At 34.5% G+C, this 18,019-nt stretch overlaps 2 protein-coding genes across 2 annotated transcripts; one reads left to right on the top strand and one right to left on the bottom strand.

The window, feature by feature from the left end:
* The first annotated feature begins 11,914 nt into the window (after positions 1–11,914).
* Positions 11,915–15,128, top strand: LOC128223291 (putative nuclease HARBI1). Its single transcript, XM_052932574.1, has 4 exons — positions 11,915–12,528; positions 12,946–13,090; positions 14,310–14,457; positions 14,931–15,128. The coding sequence occupies exons 1-4, from the start codon at positions 12,012–12,014 to the stop codon at positions 15,126–15,128; spliced, it is 1,008 nt and encodes a 335-aa protein (XP_052788534.1). The 5' UTR covers positions 11,915–12,011.
* Positions 15,129–15,634: 506 nt separating this feature from the next.
* LOC128223290 (uncharacterized) lies at positions 15,635–17,449 on the bottom strand. Its single transcript, XM_052932572.1, has 5 exons — positions 17,157–17,449; positions 16,792–16,931; positions 16,206–16,365; positions 15,931–16,018; positions 15,635–15,754 (listed from the first exon to the last, which is right to left on the bottom strand). The coding sequence occupies exons 1-5, from the start codon at positions 17,447–17,449 to the stop codon at positions 15,635–15,637; spliced, it is 801 nt and encodes a 266-aa protein (XP_052788532.1).
* Between the last annotated feature and the right edge of the window lie 570 nt (positions 17,450–18,019).

The following is an 18,019-nucleotide window of genomic DNA, read 5'->3' as shown; positions in this document are numbered from 1 at the left end:
AACTCTTGTACAGAGAGGCGCATGAAATACCGATTATGTGCAAGCTGGTTAAGGAAAGGAAGCTGTGCAGCTTCCAACGCAAGGCTTCAACCTTGACAAAAGGCCGGCTCATGAAGCTTTGGGCGGAGTATTCTGCCAACGAGTTGTCTACAAGCAGTCTGCTCAAAGCATGTGCGATACTTTTTGGGCATGTTTAGATATGAATAGTGGCTTTGGTGACATGTGCTGTTTATTGTTATTGTTGTATTGCATTCGTACACTCGAGTCATTTTATCAGTCACCAAGAAATTATACTACTATTATGATCATTCTTTTTGCATTATATTTTGTTGCAAAATATTGATTAATAATGTCTTGAGTACAATAAAAAAACATTTAAATTTAAGATTGACATATCATATTTAGTATATAAATGATTGTCTATTGATATGATATTGTAAGTTGTTTATAATATCAAGTTATGATTTTGTAAGTTATCTGAGTCAATTCTATAACTTGATATTATAAATATTATCTATTATATTTTGTATTTTTGTCATCATATTTGCAACTTGCATAACTTCAGTAATTTTTTAAGCCAATACTAAATTCTTACTTTTGACTGTTGTCACTATATTTTAGCACCTTTTTTGTTCTATGGTTTTCCTAATCATAAGAATTAGGCTTAAACTCCTATACAAGCCAGACAAGTTGTGATTACCATATATTAGATCAAAGAAACAAAGATTATCTCAAAGGAAACTCTTACAATTCTAAGCTGAGTAAAACTCATAAGATGAAAGTGCCAGTTGTAGGCAACTTAGCCTCAAATTTAGTATTTAAACCCATGACTTCTCAGTCCAGCTTGTCATTTAACCCTTGACAATAAACATCGGAAGTCTTATTTGGGTACTGGTCATCTTATTCACAGGTATGTGGTTTTACTTTGTTATTAGATTATTTTTTTTGACTTAAAAAGCTTAAAATTGAGTAAAGTTCATAAAATAGGCTAAAATAAGTTATGTATATTGTTGTTACAATTATGTTGCAAATACACACTGTTGACTTTATAATTCACTTGTACTTTATATTAGCCATACAAGTTGTGTCTCTATATAATACATTAATATTTATTGGTACCTTTCGCATTGCTAAGCATTGTTATTATCAATATTCCCAAAATATTGTTAATATTCTTAATTGTCACATATTCATGCGTTTACATAATTATGCTTATTTACGTTAATATTTAGTTTATTATAATTGGTTATTTAACCTTGGACAATAAACATCGGAAGTCTTATTTGGGTACTTGTCATCTAATTCACAGGGACGACCCCCTCTAGCATTATCTTCGCTGTGCCGTTTTCGGATAGTAATTCGACAACAAAATTAGCGTCATACCAGAATGGTGGAGAATCCGGGTACATAGGACTTTCAGCCCGTGTCAATCCGTTATAACCTTGACATCGGCCAACCTATACATTCCTGACCTCGTCGTTTACCGACCTGACGAGAAGCCAGAAGGAGGGGAACCTGCTGAGTGGAAGTGTCAAGGTACCATTGGATTTCACCTGGTGAGCGTTCACAGGAAGTGTGGAGAGCAAGCGTAAGCAGACGTTGCCATAACAACCAGTTGAACAATAGCTTACTTTAGGAGGAATGCATTCAGTCAGTTTCCTCCAACAGCGACATTTCCGAGGATTTGCTGGGAATGACCCACAGGCCAAGCACAACTTAGACTCAGGAACAACTTCTAATTAACTGTTTCAAGGTCAACCCGTTGTCTGGCCTAATGTACAGCTCAACCTGTTGCGACCAATGGTCCTCTGTCTGTTTGGGTTTGCAGACAGGTGAGACGGAGTGTTCTCAGGTTGAAACCAACGAACCTGTTGAGACCAGAACGAAGTTTCATGGTCCTCAAGTTCAACCTCATTTAGGATGCCCCTTTGTATGGCCAGAATTTATAGGAAGTTACCTCAAAGAAGAATATGCATCAAAGTGTTGTGGGATAAGGAGTTCAATGAAAATTAAGGAGTCATTGCTTTTCTGTGATTTGCTCCATGGTTAAAATCATGGCTACCTAATGCTATTTTTCATGAGCATGTGCTACTGGAACTATACACCCTGCTCAAAATTACTACAACAACCTTTGTTTATTTTGCTACTTCCTCATGGTGCTACCTCGCTTATATTGCTGTCGCCTCTGGCGCTATTTTATTATGTCATTTTGTCGACATTTCTTTTCTTTTGTCATGACATTTCTATTTCAGGAGCGCGCATGTATATATTTTACCCTTTTAGAATTTCATTACTTGATTTTGTTTATCGTTTTAGTACATAGATTGAATGTATATATGCAAACACAAAAAATAACCTTAAACAATACACAAGTCGAATACTAATGATTGCTTTTCTATGCCTCAGTATATAATTTGTGCTGATCACTAACTTTACTGATGAGTGACCTATCACTCTTATCTATCCACACGGATTACGATCATTCTTTTTAACCTTTGGGGTCCAAAGCTTAGAGACTCCAGGGGAACTATTATGACATTCTTTTTGCATTATATTTTGTTGCAAAATATTGATTAATGTCTTTACTACAATAAAAAATAAACATTTAAATTAAAGATTGACCTATCATATTTAGCATAGAAATGATTGTATATTGATATAGAATTGACTCAGATAACTTACAATAAACTTGATATTATAAACATTATATATTACATTTTGTATTTTTGTCAGCATATTTACAACTTACATAACTTCAGTAATGCCTTAAGCCAACACTAAATTTTTACTTTTGACTGTTGTCACTATATTTAAGCACCATTTTGTTCTATGGTTTTGCTAATCGTAAGAATTAGGCTTAAACACCTATACAAGCCAGGTAAGTTGTGATAACCATATATTAGATCAAAGAAACAAAGATTATCTCAAAGGAAACTCTTAATTCTAAGCAGAGTAAAACTCTTAAGATGACGGTGCTAGTTGTTGGCAACTATTAGCCTCAAATTTAGTATTTAGAACCATGATTTCTCAGTCAAGGTTGTCATTTAACCTTGGACAATAAACATCGGAAGTCTTATTTGGGTACTTGTCATCTTATTCACAGGTATGTGATTTTACTTTGTTTTAGATGGTTATATTTTTTATTTTTTTGACTTAAAAAGCTTGGAATTGAGTTAAGTTCATAAAATAGGTTAAAATAAGTTATGTATATTGTTGTTACAATTATGTTGCAAATACACACTGTTGACTTTATAATTCACTTGTACTTTATATTAGCCATACAAGTTGTGTCGCTATATAATACATCAATATTTATTGGTACCTTTCACATTGCTAAGCGTTGTTATTATCAATATTCCCAAAATACTGTTAATATTCTTAATTGTCACATGTTCATGCATTTACATAATTATGCTTATTTACTTTAATATTTAGTTTATTATAATTGGTCATTTTACCTTGGACAATAAACATCGGAAGTCTTATTTGGGTACTTGTCATCTTATTCACAGGGACGACCCCCTCTAGCATTATCTTCGCTGTGCCGTTTTCGGGTAGTAATTCGACAACAAAATTAGCGTCATAACAGAGTGGTGAAGAATTGGTGGAGAATCCGTGCACAACGCTGTTTAGCTGCTGTGACTCTCCTGGGACCTCTTGAGTGTGGACTAATCAACAACCAAGTGAGAAATTCCTGTTATCAAAGAAACTGACAGAATCTACAATGAATTTCAACCATTTCCAAAAGGATTACCATCATCTTTTTTACCCTGTTTTCATGATTTACCAGCCATGCCGTGGTCATTCTTACCACCACTGCAATCGTACCAATGCCCCTGGTACTCCGCACCAAGCCAGATCAACATCTTTTCGCAAAAAACAGATGCAGCTGCGGGACCGTGTAAGAATGACTGCCTTCATGAACAGAAAAGACTTCCAAAACATGCCATTTCACAACCTTGATGATGCTGACCTGCAGAAGTTTCGCTTCAACTCTTTAACTAGAATAACATCAAACTGTAAGGCAAATTCTAAAAAACTTCAAGAAATATTTCAGGCAACCATTGAAGGTCATTGTGCAGCAATTTCCTTCCTAAAACTCCAATTGTCTCTTTTGATGTTCAGATGTTAATCTTTTATTCATATGCAATACATGATATTTGGTATGAAAATTATTGTTATCTTGTGAGGAATTGATTTATATTATTTATAATATAGAACCTTTAAATTATATGCAATATTTCATACATTTTATTTATTTCCTTTTACATCTGAAGGGTATCATAATGGTTTTTAATTCTCCAACAAACTGTTATTTCTTGTGTCTACATGTTTCCTTTAATATTAGCACCTTCATTATTTTATGTTCTAGCTAATCTTTATGCAACAGGCTTAGCTAGACCAGTTTTGACAGCTAAGCCTGAGTGAGACATTTCAGACATTCTTGTTATTTCTTAACCTTTTAAAACAACAATATGTTTCATATAAAAGCCTAAGGATCACTTTTATTAAGGACTTCGAATTGTATGGTGTTCCATTACATTACTTTATATTTGTGTGTTACCAAAGTCAGGACATTGTGTTACAAATATTATTTTAGACTTTGTGTTACCAAAGTTATAATTAAGGACATTGTGTTACAAATATTTCTAGGAACAGTTTAATAAGTGTGTTTATTAATTTCTGTTACAAATTTATCATACTTAAATAGTTGTGCTACAAGAATTATTGATGACACTGTATAAATTACTTCTACTGGTGTTCCATAGAAGTGTATACATGTGATTATATTCTGGACGTTATTAAAACTTTAATACATTCATTGTGAGTTGAGTCAGGATTTGAACCCACATGTTATCACATCATTAAACTGAAAAGTATACTGATATAAAATTTAACTAACACTGAAAATTACATGATATACAATTAATATGTTTCTATGAATTAAATTAAACTAATTAAAGTTTACCTCAGTTCCAAGCAAAGGGTCAAATGCGCGTATCAAGGATCAATCGTGTCCGCTGTCCTGTGGGATTTCAGAAATCTTCGTCAGCATGTTGAATATCATCATATTCCGACACAATTTTATCAAAATAACATCAGCAATCCTCAAATGCATGATTTCAGGCCTGAAAGTTTGTTTTGGCTTGCATAGAATATTATAAGCAAACGTAGTATTGTCGAACTTGATCACCATTGTCAAAAAACAATTTGGATGTCTAGAATGTTCCTATAACAGACGAAGTAAAGGAGCGGTTGGAATTATGGAAAGAATTTCCAATTTATCCCAATTAATTCTTGGGCACTGGTTGAACATTGGAGGATCCTTATAGAACTTCTACAAAGACATGGGAATATAGGCATAATTTTCGTAGAAACACACCAGACACTCTGGAAGTTACTTTAACTGAAGAAAAAAGGAACAATGCATTCTACAAACACAAACAACACTGGAGTTCAACTTTCTACTCCTCCGTCCATAGTACAACCAAATTCTATAAACACTTTACTGCACCTGTTCAACAAGTAAGGCCAGTGCCAACAAATTCTAAAGCCGTGGCCAACCATTTTCTATTCAACAAGGGATTCCAGGCCGACAAAATCTAAAGCCATGGACAGTCATTTTCATTTAGACCGTTCACTGTACAAACTGAATTTAAACAAGTTCAGCTCAACAAAAGATTTGATAAATATATATGTGGGATCAATTCCAAGAAATGAGATGGAAGTAGTGGGTGAAATAGCCAATTTTTGTGATCCCAAACACTTTTTTGGAGATTATACACATCTTGGGTCTGTTTTTTCAGCCTCTGTGATAATACATCCACGGAACGTTTCATCCATTAATAGTTTACCGTCAATACGCTTTAAGTTAGACCAACAATTAAAACTTGCCAATGTTGTGGCTTTGGGTAAAGTAGGATTGGACCATACGGAACCAGAGGAGTAGCGGGAGAACCAAGAGAAGATGTTGTTAGATGTGTTAAGTTTTGTCTCAATCCGGACACCCGTGATTCTACATACAAGAGATCACAGGTACAAAGAACCTGGATAACTAGATCTCATCAAAACTAGTGGTAACACTGTCAGAAATCAACCTTTTCATTTACATTGCTTTACTGGTACAACTGAGACCAGGAGATGTTGGCTGTCTGAATTTCCCAATACTTATTTTGGGTTTACTGGAATGGTGCGGTTCTTTGACAATTATCAGCAAGCAGCCCTGCAAAAAGTGCCACAGAATCGGCTATTAATTGAAACAGATTCTCCATATTTGAAAATGTCAAAAGCTGCAAGTATGAACGATCCCAAATTCATTGGAGATGTAGCTGCTGAATAGCCAAATGCCGAAACTCGACAATAAAAGACATATGTAACATGATTATGGAAAAACCCCGACGTTTATACAAATTATAAACAGAAAGGGGATTCGAAGACAGAATAAGCCATAACTCAGATTAGTTAAATTTAAATTTGCATACACGTTGATGCGTGATAATGATATTCATTTTATGTGATATAACCCAATATTTGTGTTGAACATGACATTTAATTTGCATATGATTTATTATGTGTATGGGCGTTTATGCATGGTAATGATTAATCATTTTTTATGTGACAACCCAATGGCTGGGTTCTCAAGTGAGTAATACTCAGTTTATAAACATATATATATATATATATATGTAGATAGTTGTAAATATCAGACCTTTCAATTTATGGAGTATCATCCAATGATGGGGTGCGTCTTATTGATCATTTAATAAGTAATTTATGAAGTCTTCACAAATAATAATATCCCAATTGCTTGGGTGCATTTTAGCTTTGTGAAATTGACATTAGGCTTATTAACTATTGCATATATCTAGATAGAAAATGAAACATCTTGAAAAATATAAGGGGGAGGTGTATTGTGATCTCGCAACCAGTCAATTTCATCTATTATTATAACCAGTCTAATAGAAGCTGATGTAGCGAACCAGCTAAAAGGAAACAGACAAACTTCGACAACGACTGAGACTTGACGTACTTATTACTTTCTTGACAATCACTTTTATATCGATCAACATCGATACGTATATTCGACGCTAGAGTTCATCTTTTATCAGGTATTTTTATTTGGATAATAGTTTATATGTCAGAATCACAAAACCCCTGAACATGTGACTCAACAACCAGGAACTCCGCCTCTATTTCAGATGCCATCCCATCAATATACTTATGATCATGACAAAGTGTAGGGTCAACTTAAAACCCGTCACTCAAAGAGAAGCAAGACGTACGGTTAAGGCATGAATTTCGTTTTTCTGACATTAGAAACACCGATTAGGATACGCCTAGACATTCGTCAAGAATGACCACAACTGCTTAGTTTTATCTAAGGAATATGATTTCTCAGTATTGAAAAATATGATAAATACAAAATGTATAAGACCTTTTGTTTTATTACTAGATTTTATTTCCGAAAACGTTATAAGAGGTTAAAGGAAAAGTTTTGAGGGATATTAAGCATAAAAAATAAAGTGGGCGTATCTTGGCCACAAGCAGAGGTAGTCCATTTTATTGAGCAGTCGTCAGAATCGCTCTAGGTAAAATGAAGGAACATGCATGTTCTAAATAATTTATTTCAGTTCTGTTGGCTTAAAAAAATATCAAAACATACAAATATGCTAGGTTAATTTACTGACTAAAGTAAAACAAATGAGCCTTGGTTGTAAAAAGACGTAATGACTTTTTCTTCGATTGTGCTTATTCGGGCAATATATTGGAATGTAAAAAAGATTAAAATAAAACATGGTATTTAAAAAGTTTCAAAAAGTTACAGCATATTACAATTCCACTGTATTTTACGATCGACCGAGATTAACAACAAAATATTAAAGCATACTACAAAGTTAATCATGTTTGGAAAATATTAACTGAACATATTTAAAACTCTACCAAGTTCAGCGCCATCCAAAGTTAACTCCATCATTTAGAATTGAAAAGTTTCATATGGAAAACATGAATAACTAGTGCTACTATCAAATAACTATTTCAAAGGACTCTAAGCGTATTTAACTAGTAAAGTTATTAATATATTAAATTATCCAAAAAACAACAAGACTCCATCTCAACTAATCTCTCAATATTTCGATGCGCAATCGCATTAATGCCTACATATGTTAAAAGAAATTATATACAAAAAAGTAATCACATGGTTTATGTTTTTATTTGTTTTAACAACAAAAAATATCCTAGGCGTTTCTGTTCATGTTCAGAGTAAAACTGTTCATCTTTTTCAATTTCAGAATTGCTTGTGTCTTTAAAAAACATTATTGCAGAAGGAAGCAACGGTTGTAATATTTTGCAACGGTGCGTTGTTATATTTCCGGACTCGTGGATTTCAGAGGTCAACCGTTGCAACGGTTCAAAACGAAAACGAACAGCAAACATTGAGCACAACTAATCATGCAACAAAAAGTTTATAATTTGTTCTACGGATATTGCAAAAAAGAAAATATTTTGTTTAATATCAGGAGAATAAGATTATTTAACTCCTCTTATTGAAGAAACAACATTTGTTAAGGAGAATTCTCCTTATAGGGCAGTTATGATACAAAAACCCTTTTGACCAATAATCGCACATCTAAATATAGCTAATGGACATGAAAATATGTCATTGAATTGTTTTATCTATTTTTATAATCTTAACATTTTCGATCAAAATAGATAAGGCGTGAGTAATTTTATTGTTTTGGTTTTTTTTATTTTCAGGTGTCTTCAATTTAAGCTTTCTATATAATAATATTATAACTGAGCTAAACTATTTTCAAGCCATGAAACAAACATAGTACATAACTATAATTAGATTGTAAATAACACAATGTGCACAAATACAAGACATAAGAGAAAATACACAAATACAGCGAGTTTCATTAATTCATGCAGGTTATTAAAACCATAAATATAATTAATTATTTGAAACACAATACAAATAACTTTACAAAAAAAACACACACACCTAGAGAATAGGCTCTAGTAGACCATACCAGGTATATATTACTGACATCGAAGAAGACAGGAGCAAGAATACCTTGCTCACTCAAAACTACATGATCTATGCTTATGCTGAAACAGGCATGTTAATAAATACAAGACGAATGTTGATGTTAGGCATCAAAAAACGCGGCTGGATGGGGATTTACCCAAATGGACGTCATTATCACCGTTTACGTTACCATAGTTAACATCAAGCATATACTGCGGACAAAATAAATGATTTCTAAACCTAACGGATGTTGGCAAATCATTATGCGATAAAAAACGAGCCTTGTTTATACTTTCGACAATGGTAGAATACAAAGCATTTCCCACATTCTGTATACAGTCTACACCGACAGCCGTTAATGCACCAGTCAATTGTAACAACGCCCCCCCCCCCCCCCCAGGTCCGGGGACTAGCGGGGACTTGACTTTCGGTCCAGCCAACCCCGGGTAAAATCCCCGTCCTGCGGGGACGAACAGATGGTAAAATGCCCCCGCACCCCAGGGACCCTAGGTTAGGCCCAATCCCCGCTATATTTTTGCGAAGACAAAACCACCGCATTCACCCGGCACTGCGGGGCCACATGGAAGGTAAAAACACGGCCCATTTCCCGGCTTCCCCCCGGACCTGGGGGGCCGTGGTAACAATTGACTTGTGCATAATGAGGACATGTGGTTGAGTTAGTAGCTAAAAAAAAGCCAATAATGCAACCAGAGCCATAGCGGTACATTGCATGCCATTGTATGGAGAAAACAAAGTTTGCCTTTGGTGAAAATGTCCTAAAACACCTCCTACCATAGCGAGGTTTCGCGTTTTCTTTCCCCGCAAAAGATGGGAGGAGGATGCTGAATCGTTGTCACGTGAAAAATATCGATACCCAATTGGCTCAATAAAGTCATGTGAGAATATATACAATTGTTAATATTCCGAATAAACAATGACATAGCCGAACTATTTTAAGTAAAGTTGAACAAGAGTTGATATCGTAAACAAATCTTTTTTTCATAACTAAATTTATCCGTATACACTTCCCCATAGACAATTGCAAACATGTATCTCTAAACGCGACCGCGTATAATTAAGTTATTTTTAAAATACCATGTCAAATTCCAGCAATTATAAATCTCAACGATTAACTGTTTGAATCTCAATTGTAAAACAAAAATAATAAAAAACTGAAAGAAGCAAATACCTTAAATTTGATTTTCCTTCCAAATAAAATTATATTAAATAATCGAGAAGTTTTCACGCCAGAAACCAAAATTAGAATGTTCAGGAGAATCATTTTGTGGCCGAAGTTCACCAAAAGCTTGAAAAAAGACATTCATTGTTTAAAAATTCAGGAAAACCTAATTAAAAAAAAAATATTTATGAGATAAACATTAAAACCTATATGAGAACCAACAATGCTATCTTAATCAATCACATGACTAGTCAGGAGACCGGCATCATGAACTAATAGTAAACCGTAAACAATCTTCAAGTAAGGAATATTTTTAAGTAGGAATATCCATAAAGTCATGAAATATAGTTCTTCTAAAAGTAACCTAACTTAATAATATTGAAGATTAATAAAAACATGTTTCACTTTTGTTCTGAAAGATTATTTTCTAAAACCTGGTAAATGTCTATATAAACTAACAATAGGCATTCCAATATCCACAATTATAACTTAATACATCTTATAAATCTAATTTTAAGGCATGCTCTTTACATCTGCAAATCGAAGTAAGGGATGGTATATTGAATACCATCTTAATGACAAACGTGGTGATTTCAATGTCAAAATAATGAATTGCCCATCTTTAGATGAAGATGTTCCAAGTACACCAGCATATTCTCAGATGTCAAATTAGTCATAACATTATTTAAAAGTATTTATCATAGTAGTCTTAAATCACTTAGTACAAACCGTATTCTTAAATCACTTATTTATACAAACCGTATTGCTCGTCCTGATTTTTATGGTGATTGGTTTTAAATTAATTAAATTTGTGAAATTAAAAGGTTTCCTTTTCCTTGTTGGGCAGATGAACTCAATGAATTGCTTGGATATAATAGCAATACTTTGCAGAGTACAGGCCCATTCGGAGCTCCTCGGCCATTTTTTTTTTCAAAAAAACCTCGGATGTATGCCGGTACATCAGTTAAAGTAGTTCGTAATTTATCGAATTAAATCATTTTAGAAATGTAGTGTTTTAGAATTGTATTTATTGATATCAGTTTAAACTAGTTGCCATTGAAGTATTTTATTGCAAACATAATTCAGATTTCCAAGAGTAAAGTCATAAAGTTTAACTACTAAATAAATCACTACGCGATCTACTTGCAGCGGACTTAAACGTACCTCTTTTTGAGTATATAAACCGTCCAAATACATCTGAGGTTGTTTTCGATAAAAATGACCGAGGAGTTCCGAATGAGTACATGACTTCTAGTCTTTGCTGAGGAATTTCGCACAAAAGATAAAAAGTTGAATATTGCCTTCTTACAGAACTAAGCTTTCAGTCCTAAAATGTGCTGATTCGCGTTATCTTTAAAACCGTTTTTGGCTCGCTAGGAATGTTTCAGCGTGAGACGGCAAATTTACTGTTTGTTTCAATTCCAACTTCTGTTTGTTTTGTTTGTTCCATTTTGTAGTACAATGATCTTTTCATGATGAAACTCAATGATAACACCTTTTTGAACCTTATATTTTCTAATGCGTGTAGGAGTTTAATTATTTAGAACAAGAACTGCACAATATCTTCAAATAGTTTTTGCATTAGGTAATTTGAAAGGATATCAGGGGCCGGTTGCTCAAAACCTCAGTTAAATTTAACGGCTCGTTAAAGTTTTAACGGTCCGTTTAATTTTAACCAAAAGTGGCATGAGGTTGCTCAAAATAAAGTTAGAATTTAACGGCGGGTTTAACGGTTGAACCAGCCGTTAAATGTAACGGAGGAATAGACCTACGTTAAAACATTAACGGAAGGTTTCCAAGATGGCGGCTCTATTTGTAAATCATAGAAAAGTGGAAGAATTTCGGCACACTGCACATGTACAGAATATGCTAGACAATGAGATGTATGCCAGATACAGATATACGAATGGTGGAATAGATTATCTAGAGGATTTGCTGAAGGAATCGCTGGAAAGAACGACAAGAAGAAACAGAGCACTTACTGTTAGACAGATGATTCTGATAACGTTGCGCTTCTTCGCCACAGGAGCATTTTTTAACATCATTGGTGATAGTATGGGCTACCACAAGTGCACTGTGTCACGTGTTGTAGCCCAAGTAACAGAAGCAATTTGTGGTCACATACATCAGTTTGTGACGTGGCCTGATGCCAATGCTCGAGCATGGAATATGACAGAATATTTTAAGAAAGCTGGTTTCCCGAATGTTGTTGGATGTGTAGACGGAACACATATCCGAATCCAGGCGCCATCCGAAGACGAACCAGCCTTCGTGAATAGGAAAGGCTTCCATAGCATCAACATGCAGGCTGTATGTGACATCAAAGCTATAAAACTTTGAGTTTTCCACTTTTGTTTTCAGTATTTCCATCTTTTCTTTCGAACGCTTAACATAATAATTATATTGTCAATTCGGCCAAAACACGTCCGGTTAAAGGGCGATACTAAAAGGCTGACTGGAGCGCTGACAGTATACATAAAGAGGGAAAATGCTTAATTAATACAATAATTCAAGTCGACGTACTATATTATTTATCATTTTTTTGTTAAATAAATAACTCGTAGACATAGGTAAAATATGGTACCGTACTCAAAACGATTTTGTATACAGAGTCTATGCATACAGATTGTGAAGAGTTTGGAAGGTGCAGGACGAAGTGAACCATTACCCAAGTGAACCACTGCCATTTGCGGATTCAACTCTGATTATTACTGCACAGTTTAATTGTTTAATCATTTTACAGGAAAATTTACAAGTGTAAATGCAAGCTGGCCTGGGTCGTGCCACGACGCGCACGTCTTCAGAACGTCGGGATTGGCAGCCAAACTGACCATTGAACATGTGGCGTTTTCAGATGGTGTCCTTTTAGGAGACAGTGGGTATGAACATGAAAAGTTTGCTTGAATCCATTAAATTTCCAACTTTATATATCGCAGTAACTTAGAGCTAAGGAAAGTAACCGATATTTTAAGTTTTAACAGTACTTTCAGTTAGTGTTTCTTTGCGTTCAAATCGCTTTATGATGGCGGACGGCCAGGGGGGGACATCGATCTAAAAATATTAGATTACCCTGGATATCGGTCGTCCAGGTGATGGAAATGTGCAAATTATTCCAGCGAAATGGTTAGGGTCATTCAAGCCCAGATTCTTATAAAACTAGGCTTGATCGACCCCAGCTGTGCTCACATATTGAAATGAACGTCAAGATCAGTCGATGTAACAACTGTTTGAAGAATGGAAATGTTTACCGCCCAACTCCGAAAATACGTGAGAAAAAAAAATTGTTTCTTTAATTTCCAAGTACTCATTATTTTTTATAGCTAATGTCATCCAAAACCAATGTGTTATGTCTCATTTTTTTCAATTTATTTTTAAAAACCGGTTTAATAATGCACCAGTCAATTGTCAATTGTAACCAAGCCCCCCCCCCCCCCGTCCGGGGAATAGTGGGGACTTTGACTTTCGGTCCAGCCAAGACGGGCCAAAGTCCTCTACCTGTGGGAAGGAACTGCTCGTGAAACCCCCGCCAAATGCCCCTGAACCCACGGGAATCTTATGTTAGGCCCATTCCCGGGAAGACAAAACCACTGCATTCACTCAGCACTGTGGAGCCACCTAGAAGGTAAAAATACAGCCCATTTCCCTGGCTTTCCCTGGTATACCTCCGGAACGGGGGGGGGGCTGTGGTTAAAATTGACTGGTGCATAAGTCATTGACAAATTTGTCCAAATGACAAAACATGTGTATCATACAGGATAAGACATGGTTGAAAAATGCCTCTGGTAATTATTATGTGCACTGGGGCAATTATCAACCAAAAGTCATGGTCATCCATGTATTATCTTTATAATTTACATAATAATGTAATAGTTATAAATATATAATATTTTTATAATATTTATTTGTCATCTTAAGTAAACCTCACCATGAAGTGTTCCCTTACTTCATAAACCTTGGAATATTTTTTTTAAATAATTTTTAGAATTATTCAATATGCCAGAAATAATACCTGTTTTCTGACTGAAGCATAAGAAATGAAATACACATGAAAACAAAGGTCCTTATTGATATATTATTATTATGTCTTATTATATGCAGGTACGCCCTGAAACCATTCCTCATGACCCCTTTTATTAGGGTTGACAGTGAAGCAAAGGAAAGATATCAACAGGCACACACTCGGACAAGGGCCTGCATCGAGAGAGCATTTGGCAGGCTTAAGAGATTTCATGTTTTACATTCAGAGGTACTACTTGTGTATATGAATAATGGTTGTATATTAATTAATGTTATTTATTAGTGTTTAAACTTCATGTTGTGTGCCTTACTGTTGCCTTAATTTAATTTCCACTTAATGTATTGTGCTAGTATTTAAATCATGAACATATTTTATCTTGTAACTTTTAATGTATCTGGTTATTTTTATAATGAAGCCTTATTGCAACCTATGCATTTATACTATAACATGTGATATTATGATCTTGAATCTTTCTTGGTCTTTTGTTTGTATGTTATTGGATAATCTATTATGTCGGAAATAGCTAGTGTTATTTATGATTATCATAACCGATTTTAAATAAGATTAATTTATCTTATCGTATCGTTTCTTAATAGTTATAGTATTAGTACACGCACTTAAACAAACACCAAACCGATCATGCATGTACGCGCACACGTTCAAATATTCACCTTTTTCAATTAAATTATATAATTTTACAGATACGCCTCAGACCAGAAAAGGCATGCAAGGTAGCTGTGGCATGTGTAATCCTACATAATATTGCAGTGGACATGAACATCCCTATGGACGACGATGAGTTCATTCAGCCACAGAATGGGAATGATGGAGTACACCAAGATGGTGGTACTGGCGTTGCCACTAGAGACTTCATTGTGGAAAACTTCTTCTCTGTGTAGTATCGATATGGACTTATATATATATACCACTGCTATCATAAATGCTCGTTCATCATCACCACTGCTCGTTATTCATCACCACTGCTCATTCTTCATCACCATTGTTAGTTCATCATCACCACTGTTAGTTCATCATCACCACTGTTAGTTAATCATCACCACTGTTAGTTTATCGTCATCGCTGTTAGATTTATCAACATCTTCATACACCTCTTGAAGTAAAAAATAATAATTCTTACATTGTTTGCTCTTCATTCATAATTGTTTGTGTATTGTGTAAAGGCACTTATTAATGAAAAACAACACCGTTTGGATACATGGATTTTTTACGTGCTCACTTTATTTTGGCAAGTAAGGTAAATCGCTCAGAATGGCCCAAATATTGCAGACAGACGATTCACACTGAATTAAAAACATCATGTAGGTAACTTTACAAGCTCGTACATAAATTGCAAACAGTCAAATAATAAATAAACGCCATGAAAACCAGGATGAAATAAACCATATCACATGTTCATATTTAACTCTCGAAGAAGGTTGTCCAGATGAATCCGTCTATTTCCTCTGTATCCAGTTTTTTTTCCATATTTTTCCATCACTCTCAGCTTCACCCGATTGATTTCCTTCTGTAAAACAAAACAAAACATAAACAACTTTGCCGATTTGGTAATACAATCTTTATTCTTTGGCATAAACAATTCATTTAACATATAATTGTTGTGGTTGAAACCCCTTTTGCATTGGACTACATGTACATTTATACTTTTTGTAACATCCTCCGTACCCTTAGTCTTTTTCATACCTCTTGCTGTGCCAATTCCACCTGATTTTGAAAGTATATAATTTGCCAATCAATGAGTTCCTCTGCTTTGGTTTTCCTTCTCTTGACACTATTAACAATAAGGATCATAATAATATGATGTTATAACAGTGAACTGAAACTATTGTTAATTGTGACAAAAATGATCAAATAACGTGTGGATTCAAACTGTTAATGTTGAAGTTTACTCAATTTGTGTATATTTCATATATCGTATTTTTACAATGCAGTTGTTTGAATACATGGCAAATACTTACACACGTTCCTGTTTGTGTTCTTGGTAACTGCTCTTTGATGGTCCTGCAGTAGGCTGTGCCGCCATTATGATCTTGGATGGCGGGGGTAACTTTGATGACCTAAGGCTTTCACTCTCCGCATCTTCTTCATCTGTTAAATTTGGTATAAACGAAAGACCATCTGCGAAACAAAATAAATGTAACAATTAAGATAAGGGAGGCAACTGTGTCAACTAGAATTATAGTCAGAGTCGATTTTTTTTCGGACGTTTTAACTTAGACGAAGTATTTGAAGGTGAAGGATGTGAACAACGAGGCACCTCTAATTTACATTGGATTAACGACTTTATAGCAAAATCACCGTTTGGAAATAGATTAAGGTAAGAAATCAATATCGTTTTATGCCTTCTATATATGTATCTTAGCCTGTTACCCGCCTTCTTCAATTATAATCAATATTTTCCGTTGGAGGATTTTGTTACTAAAAATAGAAACACAATATGTATACGAGGCTATGATTTGTTTATTTTAACTAAGAGATTCCCTTTCATGTATCAGACGACATTATGTTTTATATATCAAATTATCATGTTTATCACGAAATTACCTGGCTCATCAGAGTCCATTCCACCTACAACTCCATTGAAACTGGCATCAGCATGTATAGATACAATTCTATTGGCTTGATCTGTAGCCTTCTTTAGCGTGTCAGTACCCCGCCCACTCTCTCTCCGCTGGAGCCTTTCACTGTTATGACACAAATTAAAGTATCAATAAAGAGTTTGAATAAACAAATTTAGTGTTCCTGGCCAAATTTTAAGCTTTACTCTGAATCAAAAATAACCTTTTCATTTAAACATGTATATTAAGTTGTTTCATGAATAAAAAATGCATTTAATTCAGTACATCTGTCATGCTGAATATATTTCAAAATATTCACAATAACACTTCTTAAATATAATATCAGACTACCTTGTTATCTCAGCCTTGGCATTTTTTCGCATGTTCTGCCATTTAACACTGATTTCATCGCCAGTCCGAACAGCACACCCCAGGGCAGAACATTTGACACCTATTTCTTCCCATTTTCTTTTCTTTTTCTCATTAGAAATTTTATCAGTAAATTTGTTAGTCAGCATTTCCCTAGTATCGAAGTCTCCCATACATTCCTCTATAATCAAAGTTTCACTAGCTGTGAAATTAGGTTTTCTTCCCCTTTTTTGTTTTTCAGTATCATAAGCAGAAGACTTTATGATGTCGGCCATCTTGGATGCTGAATGATGGTGACAGATGAATTATGGTACAGGAAGTTGGATTTAATTGACTGTTAAGCATTTAACGCTAGCGTTACTAAACGGCAGCGTTAAATAGCTATGAGCAACAATAATTAAACTGACCGTTAAGTAACAGTCAGTTATGGATTTAACGGATGGTTAAGGTAACGTACTGTTAAATTTAATTGAGGTTTTGAGCAACCGGCCCCAGATGTTTCGGTAAATAACAAGTTCGGTAAATTAATTGTATAGTGTGTATTCTTTAGTGGTTTCGGTAAATTGGATTTATAGTATCAACTGAACAATGGAACGTCGGCAGTATAATTGGATAACGTCGGCAGTATAATAAGCAACAATCAGTGATTTAAAAAAAATCAAATCCAGCTTAAACCTTACTGTTTCAGATAGATATAACCATACTTATAATATAATGTATACTTTTAATATGTTATGTCAAAGCACATAGAATTTAACAACTCCAGATTATGCAAAAAAATCAACATTCGGAAAGACACTTTTTTCACTTTTCACAAAAAGCTGACCCAAGTTTTTTATTCCACT

The sequence above is a fragment of the Mya arenaria genome, chromosome 17 (assembly GCF_026914265.1).
Source record: "Mya arenaria isolate MELC-2E11 chromosome 17, ASM2691426v1".
Classification (NCBI taxonomy): domain Eukaryota; kingdom Metazoa; phylum Mollusca; class Bivalvia; order Myida; family Myidae; genus Mya; species Mya arenaria.
This window is presented reverse-complemented; position numbering and strand designations above follow the sequence as displayed.

Coding starts and splice junctions, on each gene's coding strand:
- LOC128223291 (XM_052932574.1), top strand. CDS start 12,012: ATGGCGGCTCTATTTGTAAATCATAGAAAAGTGGAAGAATTTCGGCAC. Junction 12,529..12,945: donor CAACATGCAGGCTGTATGTG/ACATCAAAGCTA, acceptor AATTGTTTAATC/ATTTTACAGGAAAATTTACA. Junction 14,458..14,930: donor TTCATGTTTTACATTCAGAG/GTACTACTTGTG, acceptor ATAATTTTACAG/ATACGCCTCAGACCAGAAAA.
- LOC128223290 (XM_052932572.1), bottom strand. CDS start 17,449: ATGGCCGACATCATAAAGTCTTCTGCTTATGATACTGAAAAACAAAAA. Junction 16,366..16,791: donor AATGGACTCTGATGAGCCAG/GTAATTTCGTGA, acceptor TTTGTTTCGCAG/ATGGTCTTTCGTTTATACCA. Junction 16,019..16,205: donor GAACACAAACAGGAACGTGT/GTAAGTATTTGC, acceptor TATTGTTAATAG/TGTCAAGAGAAGGAAAACCA.